At 49.0% G+C, this 25,124-nt stretch overlaps 3 protein-coding genes across 3 annotated transcripts; 1 reads left to right on the top strand and 2 right to left on the bottom strand.

Annotated features, from left to right (window-relative positions):
• Positions 1 to 706: 706 nt before the first annotated feature.
• LOC119932846 (olfactory receptor 14A16-like) lies at positions 707 to 14,704 on the bottom strand. The gene is made up of 8 exons (XM_038751966.1): positions 14,691 to 14,704; positions 7,913 to 8,015; positions 7,622 to 7,738; positions 7,434 to 7,529; positions 6,094 to 6,135; positions 5,692 to 5,847; positions 5,445 to 5,627; positions 707 to 1,687 (listed from the first exon to the last, which is right to left on the bottom strand). Exons 1-8 carry the CDS (start codon positions 14,702 to 14,704, stop codon positions 707 to 709), a joined length of 1,692 nt encoding a protein of 563 aa, XP_038607894.1.
• A 167-nt stretch (positions 14,705 to 14,871) lies between these two features.
• LOC119932845 (putative olfactory receptor 14L1) lies at positions 14,872 to 18,602 on the bottom strand. Its single transcript, XM_038751965.1, has 3 exons — positions 18,564 to 18,602; positions 17,899 to 18,042; positions 14,872 to 15,828 (listed from the first exon to the last, which is right to left on the bottom strand). The coding sequence occupies exons 1-3, from the start codon at positions 18,600 to 18,602 to the stop codon at positions 14,872 to 14,874; spliced, it is 1,140 nt and encodes a 379-aa protein (XP_038607893.1).
• A 4,898-nt stretch (positions 18,603 to 23,500) lies between these two features.
• LOC119932844 (olfactory receptor 6C74-like) lies at positions 23,501 to 24,460 on the top strand. Its single transcript, XM_038751963.1, has one exon. The coding sequence runs from the start codon at positions 23,522 to 23,524 to the stop codon at positions 24,458 to 24,460; it is 939 nt and encodes a 312-aa protein (XP_038607891.1). The 5' UTR covers positions 23,501 to 23,521.
• Positions 24,461 to 25,124: the final 664 nt, after the last annotated feature.

Raw genomic sequence — 25,124 nt, 5'->3', positions numbered from 1 at the left:
TTGGGCTGGGAAAGGAGAAGGGAAATGATGCTGTGGGTGTCACAACACAGTAAGGACAGGAAATAAGGAGATCTCATTTTTTAGCAGAGCACTTCTACATTTCCAAAGCACTTTCACATCAGTGATCTCATTGCAGCCTCACAAGAGACTGGAGTGATCACCTGCATCACCTGCATCATTAGAACCTGGGTTCTAATCCCAACTCTGCCTCATGTCTCCTGTGTGTCTTTGGGCAAGCCACTTCACTTCTCAGTGCCTCAGTTACCTCGTCTGTTAAAAATGGGTATTAAGATTGTGAGTCCCACATGGGACGGTGACTGGTTCCAACCAGATTATCTTGTAACTACCCAAGCACTTAGTATAGTGATTGACACATAGAAAGCAATTAACAAGTACCATCATCATCATCATCTGGAAAATGGGTATTAAGACTGTGAGCTCATGTGGGACATGGACTGTGTCCAATCTAATTAGCTTGTAACTACCCTAGCATTTAGAACGGTGCCCGGTACCTAGTAAGTCCTTAACAATACTCTAAAAAAAGAAAAGAATAGCCACAGTGATGAGGAAAGGGTGTGGAAGCTGGGAGGTCAGTGAAGGGTAAGAAGAGAGAGAAGAGATGGGGGAAGATCAGTGAAGGGTGAGGAGAAAGAGAAGGGGGAGGGGAGATCAGTGCAGGGCTAGGAAACGTCTCAGGGGGCCACTGTCAGGGCAGAGAGAGGGGCCTTTTAATGTTGAGGAATTGATGCCTCCCAAGAACCCTCCCCAGGGCGGCCTTCATATCCCGATTCCTCAGGCTGTAAAGGAGAGGGTTCAGGGCGGGGGGAACCATGGTGTAGAACACGGACACCAGCAGGTCCAGGGTCGAAGGGGAGTCTGACACGGGCTTGAGGTAGGCAATGGCGGCCGTAGAGAGGAAGAAGGTGACGACTGTGATGTGAGGCAGGCAGGTGGAGAAGGCTTTGGCCCGGCCCTCGGCGGCCGGCATCCTCAGCACGGCCCGGAAGATGCGCACGTACGAGACGACGATGGAGACGAAGGAGATCAAACCTAAGACTGCACCAATGACCTTACTGACATCGATGACAACATGGTTTCCAGAACGAGAGGCCTTCAGCAGGGAGAGGACATCACAGAAGAACTGCTGGACCTCGTGGTGTCCGCAGAAGCCTAGGGAGAATGTCCCGGCTGTGTACACTACCCCAAACAGCCCCGCGCTGAGCCAGGAGGCGGCAGCCATTTTTATGCAGGTCCCTCGGTCGACGATGACCCCATAGCGCAGGGGGTGGCAGATGGCCACGTAGCGGTCATAGGACATTGCCGTGAGGAGAAACAGCTCTGAGCCGGCAAACAGGGCGACCAGGAAAACCTGAGCCACACAGCCCCAATAAGAGATCGAGCGTTGGTTGGTCAGGGAGTTGTGGATGGACTGGGGGACGGTAACAGAGATGAGGCAGAGGTCGAGGACGGACAGGTTCCTGAGGAAGAAGTACATGGGGGTGTGGAGGCGCCGGTCGAGGGCGGTGACAGCGACGATGAGGAGATTCCCAGACAGGGTCGCCAGGTAGACCAGAAAGAACAGCGCGGCGTGGACCAGCTGCAGCTCCCGGACCTTCGAGAATCCCAGAAGCAGGAATTCTGTGACAACTGTGAGATTGGCCATTTTCTTGGAGAATCTGCAGGTTGTCTGAAGAGGCACAGAGAGGGGATTTATTTCCTCAAAGAAATCTGAAAAATCTCTACTATGAAATGGGGATTTAGGACTGTCCCATGATGATGATAATGGTATTTGTTAAGCACTTACTATGTGCCCACCACTGTTCTAAGTACTGGGGTAGTTACAAGGTAATCAGGTTGTCCCACGTGGGGCTCACAGTCTTAATCCCCATTTGACAGATGAGGTTACTGAGGCCCAGAGAAGTGAAGTGACTTGCCCAAGGTCACACAGCAGGCAAGTGGTGGAGACGGGATTAGAACCCACCTCCTCTGACTCCCAAGCCGTGCCATTTCCACTAAGCCACGCTGCTTCTCTATGTGGGACATGGACTGTGTCCAACCCAATTTCCTTTTATCTACCCCAGAGCTCAGTACGGTGCCTGGCACACAGTAAACATCTAGCAAATACCACAATTATTAATACTATTATTACTACAAGCAGCATGAGGACGCTGGCAAGAGGTGTTTTCTCAACGCCATCACCCCTCTCAGCCCCCTCCAGACTCAGACTCACTGGAGCTGTCCAACATCGAGACAGTAACTGCAGACAGATTCTGGACGCTCACTCTGTCCTCGTCCCCTCTTCCGCATTTGTGGCTGTGACGGGAAAAGCTCCGTGAAGTAACCTGTCTTCAGTAGTTCCCTGATGACCTCAGGGTCCCCTCAGAGAAGGCATCCACTGTTTCGGGGTGATGGTTGAGGGGAGGGGGTCCCCAGGGAGGACCAGCCCTGGACTCGGCCCGAGAGACCTCGTTAGCTGGGAGACTCTGGATCCCATCGGTGACCTAATAATAATATAATAATAATGGCATTTGTTAAGCGCTTACTATGTGCAAAGCACTGTTCTAAGCGCTGGGGAGGATACAGGTGATCAGGTTGTCCCACATGGGGCTCACAATCTTAATCCCCATTTTACAGATGAGGTAACTGAGACATAGAGAAGTTAAGTTACTTGCCCAAAGTCACACAGCTGACAAGTGGTGGAGCCAGGATTTGAACCCATGACCTCTGACTCCCAAGCCCGTGCTCTTTCCATTGAGCCACGCTGCTTCTCATCATCCCTGAGAGCTCAGACTGGGCTACTAATAATAATTGTTCTATTTGGTAGGCTCTTACTGTGTGCCGAGCACTGTACTAAGCGCTGGGGTGGATACAATAATGATAATAATGACATTTGTTAAGAGCTTACTATGTGCCAGGCACTGTACTAAGCAATGGACACAGTCCCTGTCCCACGTGAGACTCAAAGTCTCAAGCGCCATTTTACAAATGAGGTAACTGAGGCACAGAGAAGTGAAGTGACTTGTCCAAGGTCATCTAGCAGACAGGTAATGTTATCTTCTTCACTCAGGGGACAGTACAGCATGTCCAGAGAGGTCAATCATCCTGATTATGCGGGACAGTCTAGTTGTCAGTTACTGTGTCCCCAGAGCAGTGATGGAGTCAGAGGTCCATACCCCCTCCCCCCCGCCCCCCGTCCCCCTCCAAGGGGGGATGGCTTTGGATGAACTCTACACAATGTTGTGTATAATAATAATAATAATGACTGTGGTATTTGTTATGCGCTTAGTATGTGTCAGGCACTGGGGTGTGTGTGTCACACTCTGGGGTGGAAACAAGCTAATGGGTTTTGACACATTCCCCATCCCACATGGGGCTCACAGTCTTAAGTCCCCATTTTTCAGGTGAGGATCCTGAGAGACAGAGAAGCCAAGAGACTTGCCCCAGGTCGCACAGCAGGCAAGTGGTGGCCCAGGCTCATGCTCTACCCACTGGGCCACGCTGTCGTTATGGTGTGATCTGACATTGCCCACGTGACGTCAAGTGCCTCAGGGGGTCTAGTATCCATCAGGACCCTCGCTGGACACCATTGGTGTATCTGGGCTCCCCCAAATACTAGCGTTCACACTCCGGGGTGAGCCCAAAATCCGTCCTCCAACACCAGGGATTCCTGCCCCTCCCCAGCCCCCATTTCTTGCCACTGACATCAGTCAATCAGAAATGGTATTTATTGAGCCCTTGCTATGTGTAGAGCACTGTACTGTACGATAAAATAGAATTAGCACCCAATTGCCCCCTGCTCCAGCTCAGGAAGTACTCAAGAGTATGTATTGAATGCCTACTTTGGGCAGAGTAATGAACTAAGCATTTATGAGAATGCAATGTAATTGGACCTGGGTTGTAGTCCCGCCTGCCGTGTGACCTTGGGCAAGTTACTTCTCTTTCCTGGGCCTCAGTTTTCTCATCTTTCTGTTCTACCTCCTACTTAGACTTTGAGCCTCATGTGGGTCAGGGACATTACCCAACCTGGTGAGCTTGTATCCACCCTAGTCCTTAGAATAGTGCTTGACATATAGTATGAGCTTATCAAATACCATTTAAAAAAAAAACCAAAACCATGACTTTGGTGACTTGGGGTGAGAAGTGAGTATTAGAATTTGAGTATATATATATATATATATATATATATATATATCTCAACTGTGGACTTTTTTCCCAGCACTTAGTACGCAGTCTGCACCTAATAAATACTATTGCTGCTACTACTACTACTACCAGACTATATCTGGCCCATAATCTGGGATATTGCTTAGGCCATTAAAACCCAGGAGGACAGGGGCTCTAATCCCAGCTCTGCCGCCTTTCTGCTGTGTAATCTTGGGCAAGTCACTTATCTGCTCTGCGTTTCCATTTCCTCTTCTGTAAAATAGGGATGAAATCCTACACCCTCCTACTTATTGTAATAATGACTATAGTATTTGTAAACTATATACCGTGTGTCAAGCACTTCTCTAAGCACTGGGGTAGTCGACAAGTTAATCATGTCAGACGAGGTTTCTGTCTCATTTGGGGTTCACCATCTAAGTAGGAGGGAGAACAGGTACTGAGTCCCCATTTTACAGTTGAAGAAACAGAAATGACGAAATGAAGTCACTTGCCCAAGGTCACACACCAAGCAAGTAGAAGTGAGATTCGAACCCAGGTCCTCTGACTTTCATTCATTTATGCAATTACATTTATTGAGCCCTTACTTTCCAGGCCCATGCCTTTTCTACTAGGCTATTTGGACTCTGAGCCTTGTGTGGGACAGGGACTGTGTCCAACCCGATTATCTTGTATCTACTCTGTCATTTAGTACAGTGCTTGGCACACAGTAAGTGATTAATAAATACTATTATTATTATTATTATTTTATTATTAAAACAGGACTGTCCAATACTGATCTGCCGAGTCTAAGAGAAGGTTAGAATCCAGGAGATGAGTTGAGCACGGAGAGGAGAGGGAAATGTGGTCATCAGGGAAGGTAGAAAATAAGTGAGTCCGGAGCATTGATCTCTGAAATTCTCGATGAATCTGTTCCCTGCTGCTAACCGCTGCTGTTGGCAAAGACCCGGAGGCTAGGAAACATCCTGGGGGGCTGATGTCAGGGCAAAGAGAGGGAGTTTTTATGTCTGAGGAACGGACACGTCCAGAGAACGCTCCCCAGGGCAGCCTTAACGTCCCGGTTCCTCAGGCTGTAAGGAGAGGGTTCAGAGTTGTGGCGGGGGGCGGGGGGGCACCTCGGTGTAGAACATGGATACCAGCAGGTCCAGGAATGATGGGGAGTCAGACATGGGCTTGTGGTAGGCGATGGTGGCAGTAAAGAGGAAGATGGTAATGACGACGATGTGAGGCAGGCAGGTGGAGAAGGCTTTGGCCCGGCTCTCGGTGGCTGGCATCCTCAGCACGGCCCGGAAGATGCACGCATACGGGACTACGATGGGGACGAAGGAGATAAAACCAAAGACGCCACCGATGGTCTCAATAGCGTTGATAACAACGTGTGTTTCAGAACTAGAGGCCTTCAGCAGGTAGCGGACATCACAGAAGAACTGCTGGACCTCGTGGTGTCCATAGAAACTCTTAAGCTTCTTTAGAGAACGTTCCAGCTGAGTACATCGCTCCAAATAGCTCCACGCTGAGCCAGGAAGTGACCGCCATTTTGACAAAGGCCCCACGGTCCACGATGATCACGTAGCACAGGAGATGGCAGATAGCCATGTAGCGGTCGTAGGACATCACCATGAGGATGAACAACTCCGAGCTGGAAAACAGGATCACCAGAAAGACTTGAGGCACACAGCTCCAATACTAGATGGACAGTTGGCCGGTCAGGGAGTTGAGTATGGATTTGGGGATGACAGAGATGAGGCAGATGTCAAGGACGGACAGGTTCCTGAGGGAGAAGTACATGGGAGTGTGGAGGAGCATGTCGAAGACGGTGACGGCAATGATGAGGAGATTCCCCGTCAGTGCCGCCAGGTAGACCAGGAGGAAAAGCGTGGTGTGGACCAGCTGCAGGTCCTCCGAGAAACCCAGAAAGAGGAATTCCCTCACTGCCATGAGGTTGGCCATTTCCTTGGAGAATCTGCAGGTTGCCTGAAGAAGCACAGAGGAAGGACTTAATTTCTTAAAGAAATAAGAAAAATCTCCACTTGGGGTTTCAGATGGGAGCATCTCGTTTTGATTACGTAATCAATCGTATTTATTGAGTACTTCTGGCGTGCAGAGCACCGTATTAAGAGCTTAGCAGAGGACAAAAGATCAAAGTTGGTAGACACGTTCCTCCCCACAAGGAGCTTACAGTCTCTGGGGGAGACAGTCTTTAAAAGAAATTGCAGATCAATCAATGGTATTTGTTGAGCGCTTACTGTGAGCAGGGCACTGTACTAAGCATGTGGGAGAGGACATTTTAACTGAATTTTTAGACATGTTCATGTTCATGATCTTTGACTCCCAAGCCCGCTGCTTCTCATGCTTGGCACACAGTAAGCACTTAAGAAATATTGTTTTTATTAGTAGTAGTAATAATAGTACTGAAACGGGACTGTCGGGAATAAAACCACTGCTGACCACCCGAGTCAGAGAGAAGGCTGGAATCCAGTAGGAGAGTTGAGCCGGGAGGGGAGAGGGAAAAGCGGTCATTAGGGAAGGTAGAAAATAAGTGAGTCTCAAGCATTGATCTCAGAAAGTCTCGATGAATCTGTTCTCTGCTGCTAATGGCCGCTGCTGGCCAAGACTCGGTAGCTAGGAGACATCTGCTTAGAGAAGCAGCGTGGCATAGTGGAAAGAGCCCAGGCTTGGGAGTCAGAGGTCGTGGGTTCTAATCCCGGTTCCGCCACTTAGCTGTGTGACTTTGGGCAAGTCACTTCACTTCTCTGTGCCTCAGTTCCCTCATCTGTAAATCAGGGATGAAGACTGCGAGACCCACGTGGGACAACGTGATCACCTTGTATTCCCCCCAGAGCTTAGAACAGTGCTTGACACATAGTAAGCGCTTAACAAATACCAACATTATTATTATTATCCAGGGGGCTGATGTCAGGGTAAAGCGAGGGGGCTTCAATTCTGGAAAAACGGATGGCCCCCTAGAACCCTCCCTAGAGCGGCCTTCATGTCCCGATTCCTCAGGATGTAGATGGGGGAGTGAAGGCGAGGGGCACCGCGGTGTAGAACACGGATACCAGCAAGTCCAGGGCCGAGAGTCCAAGTCCAAGTCAGGCATAGGTTTGAGGTAGACAAAGCTTCCGTTTGCTATGAATAAAGTCACAACGACAAGGTGGGGCAGGCAGGTGGAGAAGGCTTTGGCCCGGCCCTCGGCGGCTGGCATCCTCAGCACAGCCCGGAAGATGCGCATGTACGAGACCACAACGGAGACGAAAGAGATGAACTGTCACCAACGATGAAACTGGTATCAGTGACAACGTGCGTCCCAGAACGAGAGGTCTTCGGGGGGAGCGGACATCCCAGAAGAACTGCTGGACCTCGAGGAGCTGCGGAAGTTTACGGAGAACGTCCCGGCTGGGTACATCACTCCAGATAGCCCCGCAATGAACCAGGAGGCGGCCGCCATCTTCCCACAGGCCCCTCGGTCCATGATGAGCCCGTAGCGTAAGTGGCAGCAAATGGCCACGTAGCTTTCGTAGGACATCGCCGTGAGAAGGAACACCTCTGAACCGTCAAACAGAGCCTCCAGAAAGAACTGAGCCACACAGATGTCCCGTTGGGTGGTCAGGGAGTTGTGGATGGTTTGGGGGAGGATGACGGAGATGAGGCAGACTTGGAGGACGAACGGATTACTGAGGAAGAAGTACATGGGGGTGTGGAGGTACCGGTAGAGGGCGGTGATGGCGACGATGAGGAGATTCCCAGTCACGGCCGCCAGGTAGACCAGGAGGGACAGCGTGGCGTGGATCAGCTGCAGCAACCAGACCTCCGAGAATCCCAGCAGTAGGAATTCCCTCACCATTGGCCATGATCTAAGAAATGTGAATCAGACATAGAGAATAGTTACATTTCCAACAGGAAATTGGGACATGTGATGAGACAGGAGCCATACATTTCAACCCCTTACCTCAATCAATCAATAGTATGTACTGAACAGTCACTCTGTGCAAAGCACTGTTCTAAGCTCTTCGAAGCATACATTGCGATAGAGTTGATAGACATTCAATTATATTAGTGTCTGTTTCCCCCTCTAGACTGTAAGCTCATTGTGGGGAGGATGCATGTCTATCAACCATGTTGTATTCATTCAGTGGTATTTATCGAGTTCTTACTGTGTGCAAAGCACTGTACTAAGTGCCGGAGGGCACAATATAGCAGTAACAAGCTTAAGCACTTAGTACAGTGTTCTGCATAGAGTAAACTCTCAATAAATACCACTGATGATGATGATTGTCCTCTCCCAAATGCTTAGTATAGTGCTCCACACATAGTAAGCGTTCAGTAAGTACCATTGATGATGATGATTGTACTCTACCAAGCTCTTACTACAGTGCTCCGCACACGAGTGCTCAAGAAATTTCATTAGTTGATTGATAGATACAATCTCTATCCACAAGGAGACGTATCTTTTAACCATCTCACACCTCGAAGTCTCTTCTACCCTCATTCACCAAATACTTTGTTAAGGAAATTGAAATCATCCAGCGGGGTCTCCCCTAAACCCCACGCCGTCCCCTTTCCAACTCAATTCCCTCCCCTCCCTAGAGCCGCTTTCCCATGGATCTCTTAGGCGGGGATTTTTTAAATGATATTTGTAAAGCACTCACTATGTGCCAGGCTCTGTACTAAATGCTGGGGTAAGTACAAGCTAATCAGGTTGGACATAATCCATGTCCCACTTGGGGCTTCCAGTTTTAATCCCCATATGACGGATGAAGTAATTGAGGCCCAGAGAAGTGAAGCGACATGCCCAGACAAGTGGTGGGGCTGGAATTAGAACCCAGGTCCTCCCGATTCCCAAGTCTGGGCCCTTACCATGTCCCACCTGCTCCCCAAATCTTCACCCAACTTGTAATGGGAAAAAATAATCGTCAAGAGCTTGCATTTGCCCCATTCTCTCCAAACCAATTCAGCTGTAGTTCTGCTTGATCGCCTCTGGTTACCAAAGCAATCCAGTTCACAACACATCTTCACTTTGTTCTCTAGGTCTACCGAAAGGAATAGCTGAAAAAAAGATGAAGCTACTCATATACTACTACTACTACTACTAATAATAATATCATTTGTAAAGTGCTTACTATGTGCCATGCACTGTTCTAAGCGCTGGGGGGGATACAAGATAATCAGGTTGTCCCACTCAGGGCTTACAGTCTTCATCCCCATTTTAATAATGAGGTCACTGAGGCACTGAGAAGTGAAGTAACTTGCCCAAAGTCACACAGCTGACAAGTGGTGGAGCCGGGATTAGAACCTATGACCTCTGACCCCCAAGCCCACGCTCTTTCCAGTGAGCCATGCTGCTTATCTAATTTAGTGAGGTTGGGTGGGGTTTAATCACCTTGAGAACAAGGTAGAAAACCCCATCCCAAGGGATGTTCCTGCCCAACTTGATGTATTTAACCTGCATTGTACTTTCATTACATAAGGTGCTTTACTGTACAAAAGAACCTTTGGATTACTCAGAACTGAGCTGGTCTTGAGTAGCAGGGAATCTCTGCCACTAAACGGCCTCACCATACTAGTGCTAGAAGAAGAACCAGTGGTAAATTGTTATTATTACTATTACAGCATTTGTTAAGCTCTTACTATGTGCCAAGCATTGTTCTAAGTGCTGGAGAAGATACCAGTAATCAGGTTATCCCACGTGGGGCTCGCAGACTTAATCCCCATTTTACAGATAAGGTAGCTGTGGCACAGAGAAGTGAAGTGATTTGCCCAAGGTCACACAGCAGACAAGTGGTGGAGGCGGGATTAGAACCCACGTCCTCTAACTCCCAAGCCCAGGCTCTTGCCGTTAGTACAGTGCTCTGAACACAGTAAGCGCTTAATCAATACGATTGAATGAATGAATTAGGCCACGCTGCTTGTCGTCTCTAACATATCCACTCAAACACAACGCAGAGTTCGTCAAGTTTGTCTTCGACAGTATCTAATCTTCTCATCTTCTGAGAACACGTGTTCCCAACCTTTCTTCCCTCCCTAACTGCCATCTTTAATACCTCACTCCTTTGTATTTTTAAATGGAATTTGTTAAGAGTTTACTATGTGCCAGTCACTGTACTAAGGATTCCTTCAAATGCTGCTACAGAAGCAGCATGGCCTAGTGGATAAAGCTTGGGCCTGGGAGTCAGAAGGACCTGGGTTCTAATCTTGACTCTGCCACTCATCTGCTCCGTGAACTTGGGTACTTCTCTGTGCCTCGGTTGCCTCATATATAAAATGGGGGTTAAGGCTGAGAGCCCCTTGTGAAACATGGACTCTATCCAACCCGATTTGTTTATATCTACTACAGTGCCTGACAAATAGTAAGCGCTTAACAAATACCATTAAAAAATGCTTCCTCCCTCCCTTATACTAATTTTAATCATATTACTAATATTACCAACTTGGCTGTATTGTGCTCTCCCAAGAGCTTAGTATAGTGCTCGGCACTCAGTAAATTGTATTGATTGATTACTAATATTTATTTTAATGTCCATCTTTCCCCACTAGACTGTAAGCTCATTGATTGTAGGGATCATGTTTACCAACTCTATTTTACTCTAATCACAATGGTCTCCACACAGTAAGCAGTCAACAAATACCACTGATCGATTCATTGATTGGACAGAGATGGTGTATTTTAACACTTCTTGCACTCTTCCCAAGAGCTAAATACAGAGCTCTGCACACATTAGGTTCTCATTGAATCTTATCAACTAATTGATTCTGAAATATTTCTCAGGAAGATTTTTCCCCAATCTTTGCTCCTGTCTCCCTGACTCAGACCCTTTCCTCAGCTGTACAAGGCTCATCAGGTTTGCTATTGCCTGGTCTTCATCACCAGTGGTATTTATTGAGTACCTTCTGTGTGCAGAGCACTGTACTAAGCGCTTGGGAGAGTACAGTGCAACAGAATTGGTAGACACATTTTCTGCCCACTATGAGCTTACTGTCTAGAGGGGGACACAGACATTAATACAAATAATTCATAATACATAATTTATAGATATGTACTTCAGTGCTGTAGGGCTGAGGAGAGGGGCAGATATTAAATGTTTAAAGGTCACAGAGATTAATGATCTTATCAATGTGTGTCTTGACTCCCTTCTAATTCCCTTCCTCTTTCTCTAATAAAGCTCGGTAGGTAACCTCACTATGCCTCCATCTCGTCTATCTCGCCGCCAACCCATCGTCCACATCCTGACTCTGGCCTGGAACGCCTTTCCTCCTCATATCTGATAAGCAATGACTCTCCCTCCTTTCAAGGCCTTATCGAAGGCCCATCTCCTCCAAGAGGCCTTCCCTGATTAAGCTCCCCTTTCCTCTTCTCCCACTCCCTTCTGCATCCCCCCTCCCTCTCCGAAAAGCGACCTTCTTTGGGGAGTCTCCACTCCCTCCTTCCCTCTGTAAGGAACGGATGTGACTGATTCCCCCCACCCCTCCCAGGTAACAAGGCCCTTGTTCTCACTGTATTACATTTAGCAACTACCTGCATTTGCACCTATTCAGCCCAGCCATATTATTTGGTTGTTTACTCCCCTCCCTAGGGGTTTCCTCTCCCATGTCCCCCAAAGCAGTTTCGCCCTTCTCCATAACTGCCATCCTCAGGACTCCATCCTCCACCCCCTCAGAGACAATTAGGCCAGGAGCCCCTGAACTCTCTTCGTCGTTAGCCTTTTTGATTTGATTGACCCATGGACAATTCAACCTTCTGCTCTAGGCATCACCCGCTTATTTTATTGTTGTTATTGCATGTTAATTGTTAACTGTTCTCTGTGCTATCATTTACCTCACTGACCTCACCATGACACATCAATTCCCCTGCTCCCATCTCTCCTTCCCAGTCCTCACCTTCCCCTTCCCCTCTCCCACCCAGCTCTTTCCCTCCCTTTGCTCCTCCGTAGAATCCTTCTGTACCAGCCCCAACCCTCATCCCCCTCCCTAATCCCCCTCCCCTTGCGCAGTTCCCCACCCAAACCCTCCCTTCCAACCCATTCCCTCCCCTCCTCCCCGCCCCCGTCCCATCCCAGTTCTCCTTTCTCATCGCCACCACTCATCTCCCTCTCCCCGCCCAGGCCCCTTCCAACTCAATCCCATCCAAACCCTTCCCACCCCACGCACCCTTTCCCCGCTGCTGCTAAGTGTGGCCTATGGAACCTCTGCTCCATTATAGGTAAACTGCATTTCATCGTTGACCTGTTCCATTCCCGCTCTCTCCTGCTCCTCGCCCTCACTGAGACTTGGCTCACCCTGGATGACACGGTCTCTTCTGCTGCTCTCTCCAGCGGAGGACTTTTCTTCTCCCACTCCCCCAGATTCACCGGGAAAGGAGGAGGTGTCGGCTCCTTTCTCGCACCTCAATGTCGCTTTCGCAATATCCCTCCTCCCCCTTCCCTTTTCCTTCCCCTCCCTCGAAGCCCATATTATTCCTTTCTACCACCCCCTCTAGATTCTTGTAGCCGTCCTACTTCCAACTTCTTTAATCATTGTGACCCCTTTCTCAGCTTGCTTCTCTCCTTTTCCATGCCCACTCTGATCCTCGGAGACTTCAACATCCACATGGATGTACCCGATGACTCCACTGCCGCCAGCCTTCTATCTGTCCTTGATTCCGCCAACCTCCTGATCCACCCCACCTAGCCCAGAGAAATTCCTCTCTCTGACCACAACCTTCTCATCTGCCTCCTCTCTCACACTCCTCCCCCCTTGTAAATCTATATTACTCCCCCACAAAGACCTCCCGACCCCATCCGTCTCTCTCTCAGCGCATCACACCCCACCTTGCCTCCCTATCCTCTCTACCCACTCTTGATGACCAGACTACTGTTCTCAACTCCACCCTCTGTAATCAACTCAACTTGCTCGCTCCCCTTTTCCTTCGTTGCTCTTGCACCACTAACCGTTAGCCTTGGATCACTGCCACTGTCCGCCTACTTCACTCTAATGCTCGAGCTGCTGAACGCTGCTGGCGAAAGTCTGAACACCAAGCCAAACTTGCTCACTTTAAATGTATCCTTTCCTGCCTTAATTCTGCCCCCTCCGCTGCCAGGCAAAACTATTTTACTTCCCTTATTGACACCCATGCCTATCGCCCCCGCCAGCAGTTCCAGACATTAACTCCATCCTCAGGCCCCCTGTTCCTCCCCCTCATCCATCTCTCACCCCCAACGATCTGGCCACTTACTTCATTAGGAAAATTAACACCATAAGGTTTGAGCTCCCCAAAGTCATGCCTCCCGCTTCTCCATCACCACCGCTCTCAAACTTCTCCTTTGCTTTCTCACCCTTCCCAGTAGAGTCTTCAGATGATATCTCCTCCCTCTCCTCCCTCCTCTCAAGTGCCACCCCATCCACCTGTGATTCGGGCATTCCCTCTCATCTTATAAAATCTCTAACCCCTTCCCTCCTCCCCTCCTTAACTTCCATCTTCAACCACTCACCTCCAAAGGTTTCTTCCCTTCTGCCTTCAGACATGCCCACGTTTCCTCCTTCCTAAAATGCCCTCTCTTGATCCCACTGTCCCTTCCAGTTATTGCCCTATCTCCCTCCTATCCTTCCTTTCCAAACTCCTCTGAGTCGTCTACACTCGCTGCCTCCAATTCCACAACTCCAGCTCTCTCCTAGACCCCCTACAATCTGGCTTCCGTCATTCATTCAATCGTATTTATTGAGCGCTTGCTGTGTGCAGATCACTGTACTAAGCTCATGGGAAGTACAAGTCGGCAAAACAATGAGACTGTCCCTACCGAACAACGGGCTCACAGTCTAGAAGGGGGAGACAGACAACAAAAAAAAAGCATATAGACAGTTGTCAAAATAGTCAGAACTAATAGAAATATAGCTATATGCAAATCATTAACAAAATAAATAGAATAGTAAATATATGCAAATAAAATAAATATAGTAATAAATTTGTACAGATATATACAAGTACCTTGGGAAGGGGAAGGTGGTAGAGCGGGGGTGGATGGGGAGGAGGAGAGGACAAAGAGGCTCAGTCTGGGAAGGCCTCCTGGAGGAGGTGAGCTCTCAGTACGGCTTTGAAGGGAGGAAGAGAGCTAGCATGGTGGATGTGTGGAGGGAGGGCATTCCAGGCCAGGGGAAGGACGTGGGCCGGGGGTCGATGGCGGGACAGGAGAGAACGAAGCACAGTGAGGAGATTAGTGGCAGAGGAGAGGAGGGTGCGGGCTGGGCTGTGGAGGGAGAGAAGGGAGGTGAGGTAGGAGGGGGTGAGGTTATGGAGAGCCTTGAAGCCGAGAGTGAGGAGGTTTTGCCTGATGCGTAGGTTGACTGGTAGCCACTGGAGATATTTGAGGAGGGGATTAACATGCCCAGAGCGTTTCTGTACAAAGATAATCCGGGCAGCAGAGTGAAGTAGAGAATGAAGTGGGGAGAGACAGGAGGATGTGAGATCAGAGAGAAGGCTGCTGCGACAGTCCGGTAGGGATAGGATGAGAGATTGAACCAGAAAGGTAGCAGTTTGGATGGAGAGGAAATGGCGGAACTTGACGATGTTCATGGCCAGCCAACACACAAATGGCTCCTCACTGATAATAATAATACGGATAATAAATAATGGTATTTGTTAATTGCTATGTGCCAGCCACTGTACTAAGCACCAGCTCTCTCAAGCACTTAGTGCAATGCTCTGCATAGGTAAGGGCTCAATAAATACCACTGATTGACCTATGAGCAACAGTTGAACAACAGTCCACCCAAAATATCCCCAAGGGTGGTCTTCAGGTCCCTGTTCCTCAGGCTGTAGATGACAGGGTTCAGGGCGGGGGGAACCACGGAATAAAACATGGACAGAAGAAGCTCAAGAAATGGTGAACTGTTCGACCTCGGATTCAGAAAGGCCACGGCACCGGTTAAGAGGAAAACGGAGACCACGGAGAGGTGCGGCAGGCAGGTGGAGAAGACTCTGGGCCCGCCCCGAACCGAGCGGATCTTCAGCACGGCCGAGAAGATGTGAGCGTACGAGACGACGATGGAGAAAGAGCAGAAGAAGCAGAGACCCAAAATGAAGCCCGTGACTCCCAGTTCTCGGACGATCCCACTGGGATCAGAGAGCGCCAGGAGCTGGGGAACGTCGCAGAAGAACTGGCGGATGGCGTTGGACCCGCAGAAGGGGGCAGAGAAGGTGGCAGCTGTGTGCATGAGGCCGGAGAGGCCTCCACAGAGCCAGGAGGCGGCCGACATCTTCCCACAGGCCCCTCTGCTCATGATGATCTCGTAGCGCAGGGGGAAGCAGATGGCCACATAGCGGTCGTAGGACATCGCCGTGAGGAAGGCCAGCTCGGCAGAAGCCAAAAACATAAAGAAAAACATTTGGAGGACACAGCCCACGAAGGAGATGGATCTGTTGTTGGTCAGGGAGTTGATGACGGAGTTGGGGACGGTGACAGAGATGAGGCAGAGGTCGAGGATGGACAGGTTCCTGAGGAAGCAGTACATGGGGGTGTGGAGGCGCCGGTCGAGGGCGGTGACGTTGACGATGAGGAGATTCCCCGTTAGGGCCGCCAGGTAGACCAGGAGGAACAGCGCGGCATGGACCAACTGCAGCTCCCGGACTTCTGAAAATCCCAGCAGGAGGAATTCCCTCACCGCCGTGCGATTGGCCAGGGCCGTCTCATCAGTGCCCTGAAAGGAAAATGGGATGGATCGGCATAGTTAAACGGTCTGGTCAGCAGCTCTCAAAATACATACGCGATCACTGTCAAATCAAATGATTAGTGACTCAATCAATTGTATTTAAGGAGCGCTTACTGCGTGCAGAGCCCTGTACTAAGCGTTTGTGAGAGTACACTATAACAATAAAACAGACACATTCCCTGGCTACAACGAGCTTACAGTCTAGTATCGCCTCGTCATTGGCAGAGGGGGTCTAAAAACCTGAATGATTTCTGTATCTTAATAAGACCAAGGCAGTACAAATCCATCTTTCCTCTACTGGGACATGGTTTCCCCCGAACCGTGCCCAGAGAAGGTGTCTTCCTTAAGTGAGTATGGAATGTTCCAAAAACGCAGTCAATCAATAGTAATAGCATGAAACAGCATGGCCTAGTGGAAGGAGTTAGAGGACCTGGATTCTCATCCTGCTCTGCCACCTGTCTTCTGGGTGACCTTCGGCACGTCACTTCACTTCCTTTATGCCTCAGTTGCCTCATCTGTAATAATAATAATGGTGATGGTTTTGTTAAGCACTTCTATGTGCCAAACACTGTTCTAGGCGCCGGGGTAGATACGAGGTAATCAGGGTGTCCCACGGGGGGCTCACAGACTTCATCCCCATTTTACAGATGAGTGAACTGAAGCCCAGAGAAGTTAAGTGACTTGCCCAAAGTCACACAGCTGATAAGTGGTGGAGCGGGAATTATAACCAACGACTACTGACTCCCAAGCCCATGCTCTTTCCTCTAAGCCACACTGCTTCCTAGATTTTTCTAGACTCCAATCTGTAAAATGGGGATTAAGACTGTGAGCCCCCATGAGGGTCAGGGACTGGGTCTAGCCTGATTAACTTGTATCTACCCCAGCGCTTAAAAGAGTTCTTGACTCATAGTAAGCGCTTAACAAATATGATAATAATAATAATTAGTAATGTCCAACTGAGACTTGGACAAATTATTTCTGGGTTTCCCAAGAGGAAATGGGTGATGTCTAGATAGTTTTCACCACCAGAGGAATCTGGGAGCAACCGAAGGTACCCCTATCCTTGAGAGTTCGTAAGACAGTGAATGAGACAGAATTTGCACAGTAAGAATAGTAGTCAATGCATACATAAAACTCACCTAAAATTAGTAATGAATGGATAAGAAATGCACTATACAGATGAACAAACGAGTGCTAAGTGGCTGATGGGATGGTATAGGCATGGATGAATTGTTCTTTGAGATCTCCATCTGATCTATCTCTTCGCTGACCTCTTGCACACTTCCTGCCTCTGGCGTGGAATGCCCTCCCTCTTCATATCCGACAGACGATCACTCTCCCCATTTTCAAAGCATTACTGAGAAGGCGCATCTACTCCAAGATGCCTTCCCTGACTAAGCCCTCATTTCCTCTTCTCTCACTTCTTTCTGCATCGCCCCTGCATTTGGATTTGCATCCTTTATTCACCCCTCCCTCAGCCCCAATGACACGTATGTCCATATCCGTAATTTATTTACTTATAATAATGTTCATCTCCCCCTCTAGACTGTAAGCTCGTGTGGGCTGAGGACAGGTCTACCACCCCTGCTCTACTGTACTCTTCCAAGTTCAAAGCACAGTGCTCGGCCCACAATAACCGTTCGAAAAATATCATTGACTGAATGATTCATTGAGATGGGTGTCAAGAAATTTATTATCACCCTCTAGAATGTTAGTTCACTGTGGGCAGGGAATGTGTCTGCTTCTTGTTTTATTGTACTCTCCCAAGCACTTAGTACAGTGCTTTGCTCACAGTCTGTTCCCAATAAATACGATTAAATGAATAAATGAATATGCTTCCTCTAAGTAGACTGTTGCTGTTGTCAGAGAAAGAGTACTGAGAGAGACAGGTGGTTGACGGGATTTGGTCATGGTACCTTTCGTAGTGCGATGACTGCTTAATCCTTCATCCTTGGAACTGAAAGGCTCTCAAAGGGCCCTGGCATCTCAGGACAAGTGGGCAGAAAGTGCATCCTCACTCGTGGCCCAGTGAAGAAGAGCAGAATAGGAAGAACTTACCTCACGGCACGGGCTGCGAGGAAACATGGGAGAATCGGTCAACTGATTTTCCTGAATCCTCCCGTTATTCCCCCACGACCTTATTGGGTACTGAGAGCTGTAATTCACAGATCTCCTCCTCTCCTGTTCGCTCAGCGATCTTATCTTTAGAAATGGGGATCAGGGGTATGGAAACCGGAAGAGAGATTTATGACTCTCAGTTGAGGGGGAATGGAAATCCACGAGAACGAAGGCCAACTTCCTTCCAGTCTCCCGCTATGCTAGAACAGGTTGGAAAGCTATGTGATTGGCTTGGATTGGAGTTGAAAGACTGGGAGATGGGGATGAGGATCAGGTCCTTTGCTTTTCTAGCGTTCAGGGCTCTGGGAACCCTGGGATAAGAGGAAGTCCTGAGGGATGGGATGGGGGAATTCAGACTTTAATTAGTCCCACTGTACAGAACAATGGAATTGGTCCTTCTGTGGCCCAGATTTGAGGAGCATAGAGATGTGTATTTGAGGCTGTGGATCCAAGCTTGGTGCCCAGGTGCCCAAAGGTTCAATTAACAGCAGAGCAAGGGAACACAGCCCCAGAGACAGAAGTAACTGATCAGAGCTTTGCAAGATCAGTGATTCTATCATGCAAATATCCCTTCACTGGTAAATTGTGGTGGATGGTATGCTCACCTCTTTGCCGTTAGTGGGTGCACGGTTGCCTTGAGGCATCACTCAAGTGGTGATCATTAATATGCTGCTATTTTGTGTGATATGTGATAAACACTTACTGTGTGCTGAGCACTGTGCTAAACGCTGGAGTAGATACAAGATAATTGGTCCCCAAAGAGTTCAAAGTCTAAGTAAGAGGGAGAACAGGGATTGAATCCCCATTTGGCAGTTGAGAAAACAAGCACAGAGACGTTGAGTTGCCCACAGTCCCACAGCAGGCAAGTGGCAGAGACGAGATCAGAACACAGGTCTTCTACCTCTTAGGCCCATATTGTAAGCACTACGCCACACTGCTTTTCATTCATTCATTCAATCGTATTTATTGAGCGCTTACTGTGTACAGATCACTGTCTTCAGCGCTTGGAAAGTACAAGTCGGCAACTTATAGAGGTGGTGCCTACCCAACAACGGGCTCATAGTCTAGAAGGAGGAAACAGACGACAAAACAAGTAGACAGGTGTCAAAACCGTCAGAATAAATAGAAGTAAAGCTATATGCTCATCATTAATAAAATAAATACAGTAGCAAATATGTAGAAATAAAATAGAGTACTAAATACGTACAAATATTTACAAGTGCTGTGTGGAGGGGAAGGGGGTAGGGAAGAGGGAGGGATGGGATCTCCCTCTTTGGGAGAGGGAAGGGGAGGAGGTGAGAAAAGGGGGGCTCAGTCTGGGAAGGCCTCCTGGAGGAGGAGAGCTCTCAGTAGGGCTTTGATGGGAGGAAGAGCGCAAGATTGGCGGATGTGTGGAGGGAGGGCATTCCAGGCCAGAGGAAGGACGTGGGCCAGGGGTCGACGGCGGGACAGGCGAGAACGAGGCACAGTGAGGAGGTTAGCGGCAGAGGAGAGGAGGGTGCAGGCTGGGCTGTAGAAGGAGAAAGGAGGTGAGGTAGGAGGGGGCGAGGTGATGCAGAGCCTTAAAGCCGAGAGTGAGGAGTCTTTGCTTGATTCGTTGGTTGGCAGGCAACCATTCAAGATTTTTGAGGAGGGGAGTGACATGTCTAAAGTGTTTCTGTACAAAGATAATCCGGGCAGCAGGGTGAAGTATAGCCTGAAGCAGGGAGAGACAGGAGGACGGGAGATCAGAAAGGAGGTTGATGCAATAATCAGTCGGGATAGGGTGGGAGATTGAACCAGCAAGGTAGCAGTTTGGATGGAGGGGAAAGGGCAGGTTTTGGTGACAGATTGGATGTGTGGGGTGAATGAGAGAGCAGATTCAAGGATGACACCAAGGTGGCGGGCTTGTGAGATGGAAAGGATGGTAGGGCCGTGTACGGTGATGGGAAAGTCAGGGAGAGGACAGGGTTTGGGAGGGAACAGTAACCGCTTAATAAATGTCATTATTATTATTATTTGGTTAGACATTCACATCTATTCTATTTGTTCTGCTCCCTAGCTGATCCCTTTTTTACTCTGGCTCCCACTCTTTGGAAATCATTTCTATCTACCTCTTCCATTCGAATGTAAACGATTGGATGACAGGAACCATGTGATGTTCATCAACTGTGCTCTTTCAAGCGCTTAGTATAGTGCCTAGGACTCAGTAGACAGTCATTACCTGCCATTTGATTGATTGACGGGGCTTACACACAGTAGGCCCTCAATAAATACTTCCGGATTGAGACATGGATTCTTCCCTCCCGGCACACCACTCCCACAACCCAGACTGCAGGGGCGACAACGCGGCTCGGATATCCCTCCCCACATGGCGGGACTCTACCCAGGCCACGGTTTGGAGCGGGGGAAACGGCCATGGCAGCCCGGAGACGGCCAACGGCAACTGAGGCTCCGTGCGTGAGACTCCATTGTGGATGCACCTTGGGACTGACCTCTCTGCCACGGAGCTAGAGCCCGAGGAAGGCGATAAATCGAAGGAAAGAAGGAGCCGCAGCCTACCAGTCTGTCAATCAATGGTATCCACTGAACACCTACTGTGTGCAGAACAGCTAACCGAGTGCTTCGGAGAGCCCAGTAGATCTAGGAGAAACGATCTATTAGTCATCTTTGTCATTCTCTATCTCCCTCCTCTCTCTCCTCATGGTTAAGTGGACACACTCGGATGAGCCAAGGTTAATACCCGGGTTCTCTGAGTCCCAGACCCGGGATCTTTTCCACGAGGCCATGCTGCTTCACATCTATTGTTTCCACTTTCATCTCCCAAGCTCTCAGTACAGGACTGGACCCCTAGTAGAAGCTCAGGAAATATGATTGATGGATTAATTGAGAGTAGGTTCCATTCCCAAATAACCTTATACGTCAACCACCTCTGGGCCCAGCCACCATATGTAGAAGAAAGATACCCATTGTTCCATCTTCTTACTCTTCTCTTGATCCTCACTGCTTTATTCTTCTCCCTCTCCCTTCCGTGCCACCTTGATTTATTCCTTTTATTTAATCTCCCCTCTTAGCCCCACAGCACTTATGTACATATCTCTAATCTTATTTATTTTTATTGAAGTCTGTCTCCTTCTCTAGACTTGTAAGCTCGTTGAGGGCAGGAAATGTGTCTGTTATATTGGTCTCTCCGAAGTGCTTAATACAGTGCTCTGCACACAGTAGGCACTCAATGAAACGATTGACTGACTGACGGACTAGGTCACATGAATTAGGAATTAATGGATTGGAATTGCTGCAGCTTGTGTCCCCTCCACACCCCCCTCCCCCACCCCGACCCTCTGAATGGGGCCCCCAACCGGGTATTACACTTTCACAGCCAGAGCTACCAAAGCATCTACCATTCATTAGTGTCTCCCGACTAACCCCTGGGGAGACTTTCATTATTCTCACAATTGGTCCCCTTGTGCCCAACAGAAAAAAAAAGACAATAAAACCTCACTCTTGCTCCTGCATTAGGTAGAGTAGCCTATCTCCTGCTCAAAGGTTCCAGATTGACCCCTGTTATGAGCAGAGAAAATTCCTGATGCCTTCCTTCCCACCCACTTTGGTTTCGTGTTGATTGTATGGAGTCGCATGTCCAATGGTGATGGGAGTGCAAAAGCGAGCATCACTTGAAGAGGTGCGTGAAAACCCGGAACAGGGGAACAAATGGGAAACTAAATACAGGCATGACATTATCTCAGCATCGCTTCCCTGCCAAATGAAAGATGGGCATTTGGGATGGCCCTCAGAATCAGGGCAGAGTGTTAGGGAAGCGAGGACCTCTCAGCATCTCTTTGGTACGTTCCGTTTCTCTTGTGGATTTCAGAGCCTCAATCCATGGATGACTGCAGCCACCTTCCCTCCAGTCCCGGCCTCCCAGAGCCTGTGATCCTGTGGTGGAGCCCCCGTTCAGAACTGGTAATTATCAGTCAATAGTGTTTATTGAGAGCTTATTGTGCGCAGAGCACTTTGTGAAGGGCTTGGGAGAGTACAGCAGACTTGGTAGACCCGTTCCCTGATCACAGTAACCATCCAGTATAGAGGGAGAGAAATAAATATAAATCCCAAAGCAAATTATGGATATAGGTGTAAGTGCTGTAGCATTGAAAGTGGGGTGAATAGCAAATACTTAAAAGGTAAGCATCCAAGTAGGCGGCGCAGAAGGGAGAAGAAGGAGAAAAGCAGCATAGCCTAGTGACAAGAATATGATCTTGGGAGTCAGAGGTCGTGGGTTCTAATCCCAACTCCACCACCTGTCTCCTCTGTGACCTTGGGCAAGCCACTTAACTTCTGGGGGCCTGTTACCTCATCTGTAAAAACGGGGATTGACTGTTATCCCCACCTGGGACAACCTCGCGTGCGCACGCACACACACACACACACACACACACACACACACACACACACACACACACACACACCAGTACTCAATCCCCAATCTGTTCCTTGTTATCCTTATTATACCAGGCAGGGTCCCTTTGATCCAGAGAGGCTCCCAGATGGATGATTAGTATCTGAACACCTAACCTGCACCATGTATACAGATTCTCTAATCTTCAGAAGCAGTTTTGTCTAGTGGAAAAGGCACGCCCTGGGTGCCAGAAGACCTGGGTTCTCATCCATGCTCTACCAAGTGCCTGCTAGTTGACCTTTGACGAGTCAGTTAATTTCTCCATGCTTCAGTTATCTCATCTGCAAAATGGGGATTCAATTATAGGTCTCTCTCTTACTTAGATCGTGAACCCAGAGTAAGACCTGATTACCTTGTTTATTGCTCACCCAGTGCAGACATCCCGGTCTTGTCTCCTGAGGACCTTTTCCCTTTTCTGGCAGTATCTCCAGGGAATGGCTGGCCCATGAGCTTCTTAGCACTCTCTGGTCTAATGCTCATGATCCCAAACACTCTTCCTCCCTCAAGGTTCCTGACAATCTCACTTATCCAGGCGTTGACAGTTGATGGGTTGGAGACATGTATTCAGGTGAAACCTTGACATTCATGGGCTTAGACAAAGATCAATTTACCCCCATCACATGTACAAAAGGCATTAACGGGCCCATTTTCCAGGCAGCAATCTGCACCCATTCTCAACAATCAGGTATATATGCTATTCGATTTCTCATTTTGACCATGCTATTGGTAAGTATGTTTACGTTTGCCTCCCCATAAGAATGGAAGTTTCTTGTGGGCAGGGAATAATTGTGATGTAATTCCCCGAGCTATTAGAGAAGGACCCGCCCAAATCAGTGCTAATTAAACGTAATCTCTATTCCAAACATCACGCAGGTTTTGGGGGAGGAAGCCTAAGGGTCACTGCTGAGACAACCACGCTTCTGTTGTCCCGCGTGGAGGTATCTGCCATAAACCCATGAAGTCATCTCAAGGATTGGGCTGTGTCCCTACCATGACCGACGTCTCCCACAGCCGGAGCTGTTCCTACCCAGTTCGTCTAGTGGGAAAGGAGTCACAGTCCTCTGTCCCACTCCAGTGAGCTCCACTGACAGTCCTCAGGTGTTATCCAACAGGAGCCAAAGGTCAGCCATGAGGAATCACACACAAGTGACTGAGTTCATCCTCCTGGGGCTCACGGACGACCCGGACTTGCAAGCAGTGATTCTCCTCTACATGTCTGTCACCTACGTTCTGAGCATCACCGGCAACCTGACCATCGTCACCCTCACCTTGCTGGACTCCCGCCTCCACACCCCCATGTACTTCTTCCTGCGCTGCTTCTCCTTCCTGGAAATCTGCTTCACCTCAGCCTGCATTCCCAGATTCCTGACTACCATTGTCACCGGGAATAGGGCGATTTCCTACAACTGCTGTGTAGCTCAGCTATTTTTCGTCATCCTTTTGGGAGTGACCGAGTTCTTCCTCTTAGCCGCCATGTCCTACGACCGCTATGTCGCCATCTGCCGGCCGCTGCACTACACGACCGTCATGAGCCAGAGTGTCTGCACACTATTGGTCCTCTGCTCTTTGATAACCGGGTTTCTGGTCATCTCTCCTCCTATTATCCTTGGCCTCGAACTAGACTTCTGTGGTCCTTTAGCCATTGACCATTTCTTCTGTGACATCTCTCCTCTGCTCCTGCTCTCCTGCTCGGACACCGGTTTCCTGGAGCTGATGACTTTCATCTTGGCAGTGGGGACGCTCCTGTTCACCTTGGCGTTAGTGGCCATGTCCTACACGGCCATCGCCGGCGCCATCCTGAGACTGCCCTCCACTCAGCAGAGGAAAAAGGCCTTCTCCACTTGTTCCTCCCACATGGTCGTGGTCTCCATCACATACGGGACCTGCATCTTTATGTACATCAAACCGTCCGCCAAGGAGAGGGTAGACATAAGCAAGGGGGTGGCCTTGTTCTACACTTCCGTGGTCCCCACGCTGAACCCCTTCATCTACACCCTACGGAACCAGCAGGTCAAGCAGGCCATCAGGGACCTGGTGCACCGACTTGAATTTTCCACCAAGGGGTGAGGCTCCTTCAGCCACGAAATCTTACAGGAAAATCTGCAGGAGATGCAGAAGGTCGACCACAGAGACTCGGTACCTGTGCATTAGTGTAATGCTTCATCTGCTGTCTAACAAACAGGACCACACCGTTCTCCATCCCTCTGTGCGTCCCCGCATCTGCCCTTCTGGAAATCCCTCCCCTGGCCAGGTCTCCCTGCTACCTCAGCCCTGTGTCCTTATGCAGTCAGAGGGGAGTCAAGCCTTTTCACCGCACGTGCGAGACGTTCCGAGGTTTGTTCAGAGGGTCTTTGTCAAAGCGAATAGAAATCTCCAGGTTCAACGTGTTGTTTGCAAATCTCCATCTGTATCCAAGCTAAGTGAGGCGTTTTAGCAAGAAGCCCTTTAGCCCTGACTCCCTCTTTGCTCTTCCCCCCTCTCTCGGCCTCGCGGTATTTAGGTATATGTTAATTTTATTTATTTATATTGATGTCTGTTTACTTGTGTTGATGTATGACTCCCCCCGCCCCCACCCCAGACGGTGACCTTGTTGTGGGCAGGGATTGTCTCTCTTTATTACTGGATTGCGCTTCCCCCAAGCGCTTAGTACCGTGCTCTGGACACAGAAAACACGCAATAAATGCGATGAATGAATAAATGAATGAAGAGCGGCCTCATTGGTCATTACAGA

Source organism: Tachyglossus aculeatus, chromosome 10 (genome assembly GCF_015852505.1).
Source record: "Tachyglossus aculeatus isolate mTacAcu1 chromosome 10, mTacAcu1.pri, whole genome shotgun sequence".
Lineage (NCBI taxonomy): Eukaryota > Metazoa > Chordata > Mammalia > Monotremata > Tachyglossidae > Tachyglossus > Tachyglossus aculeatus.
Note: the sequence above shows the minus strand (reverse complement) of the source record. Positions and strands in the feature narration are given on the sequence as shown.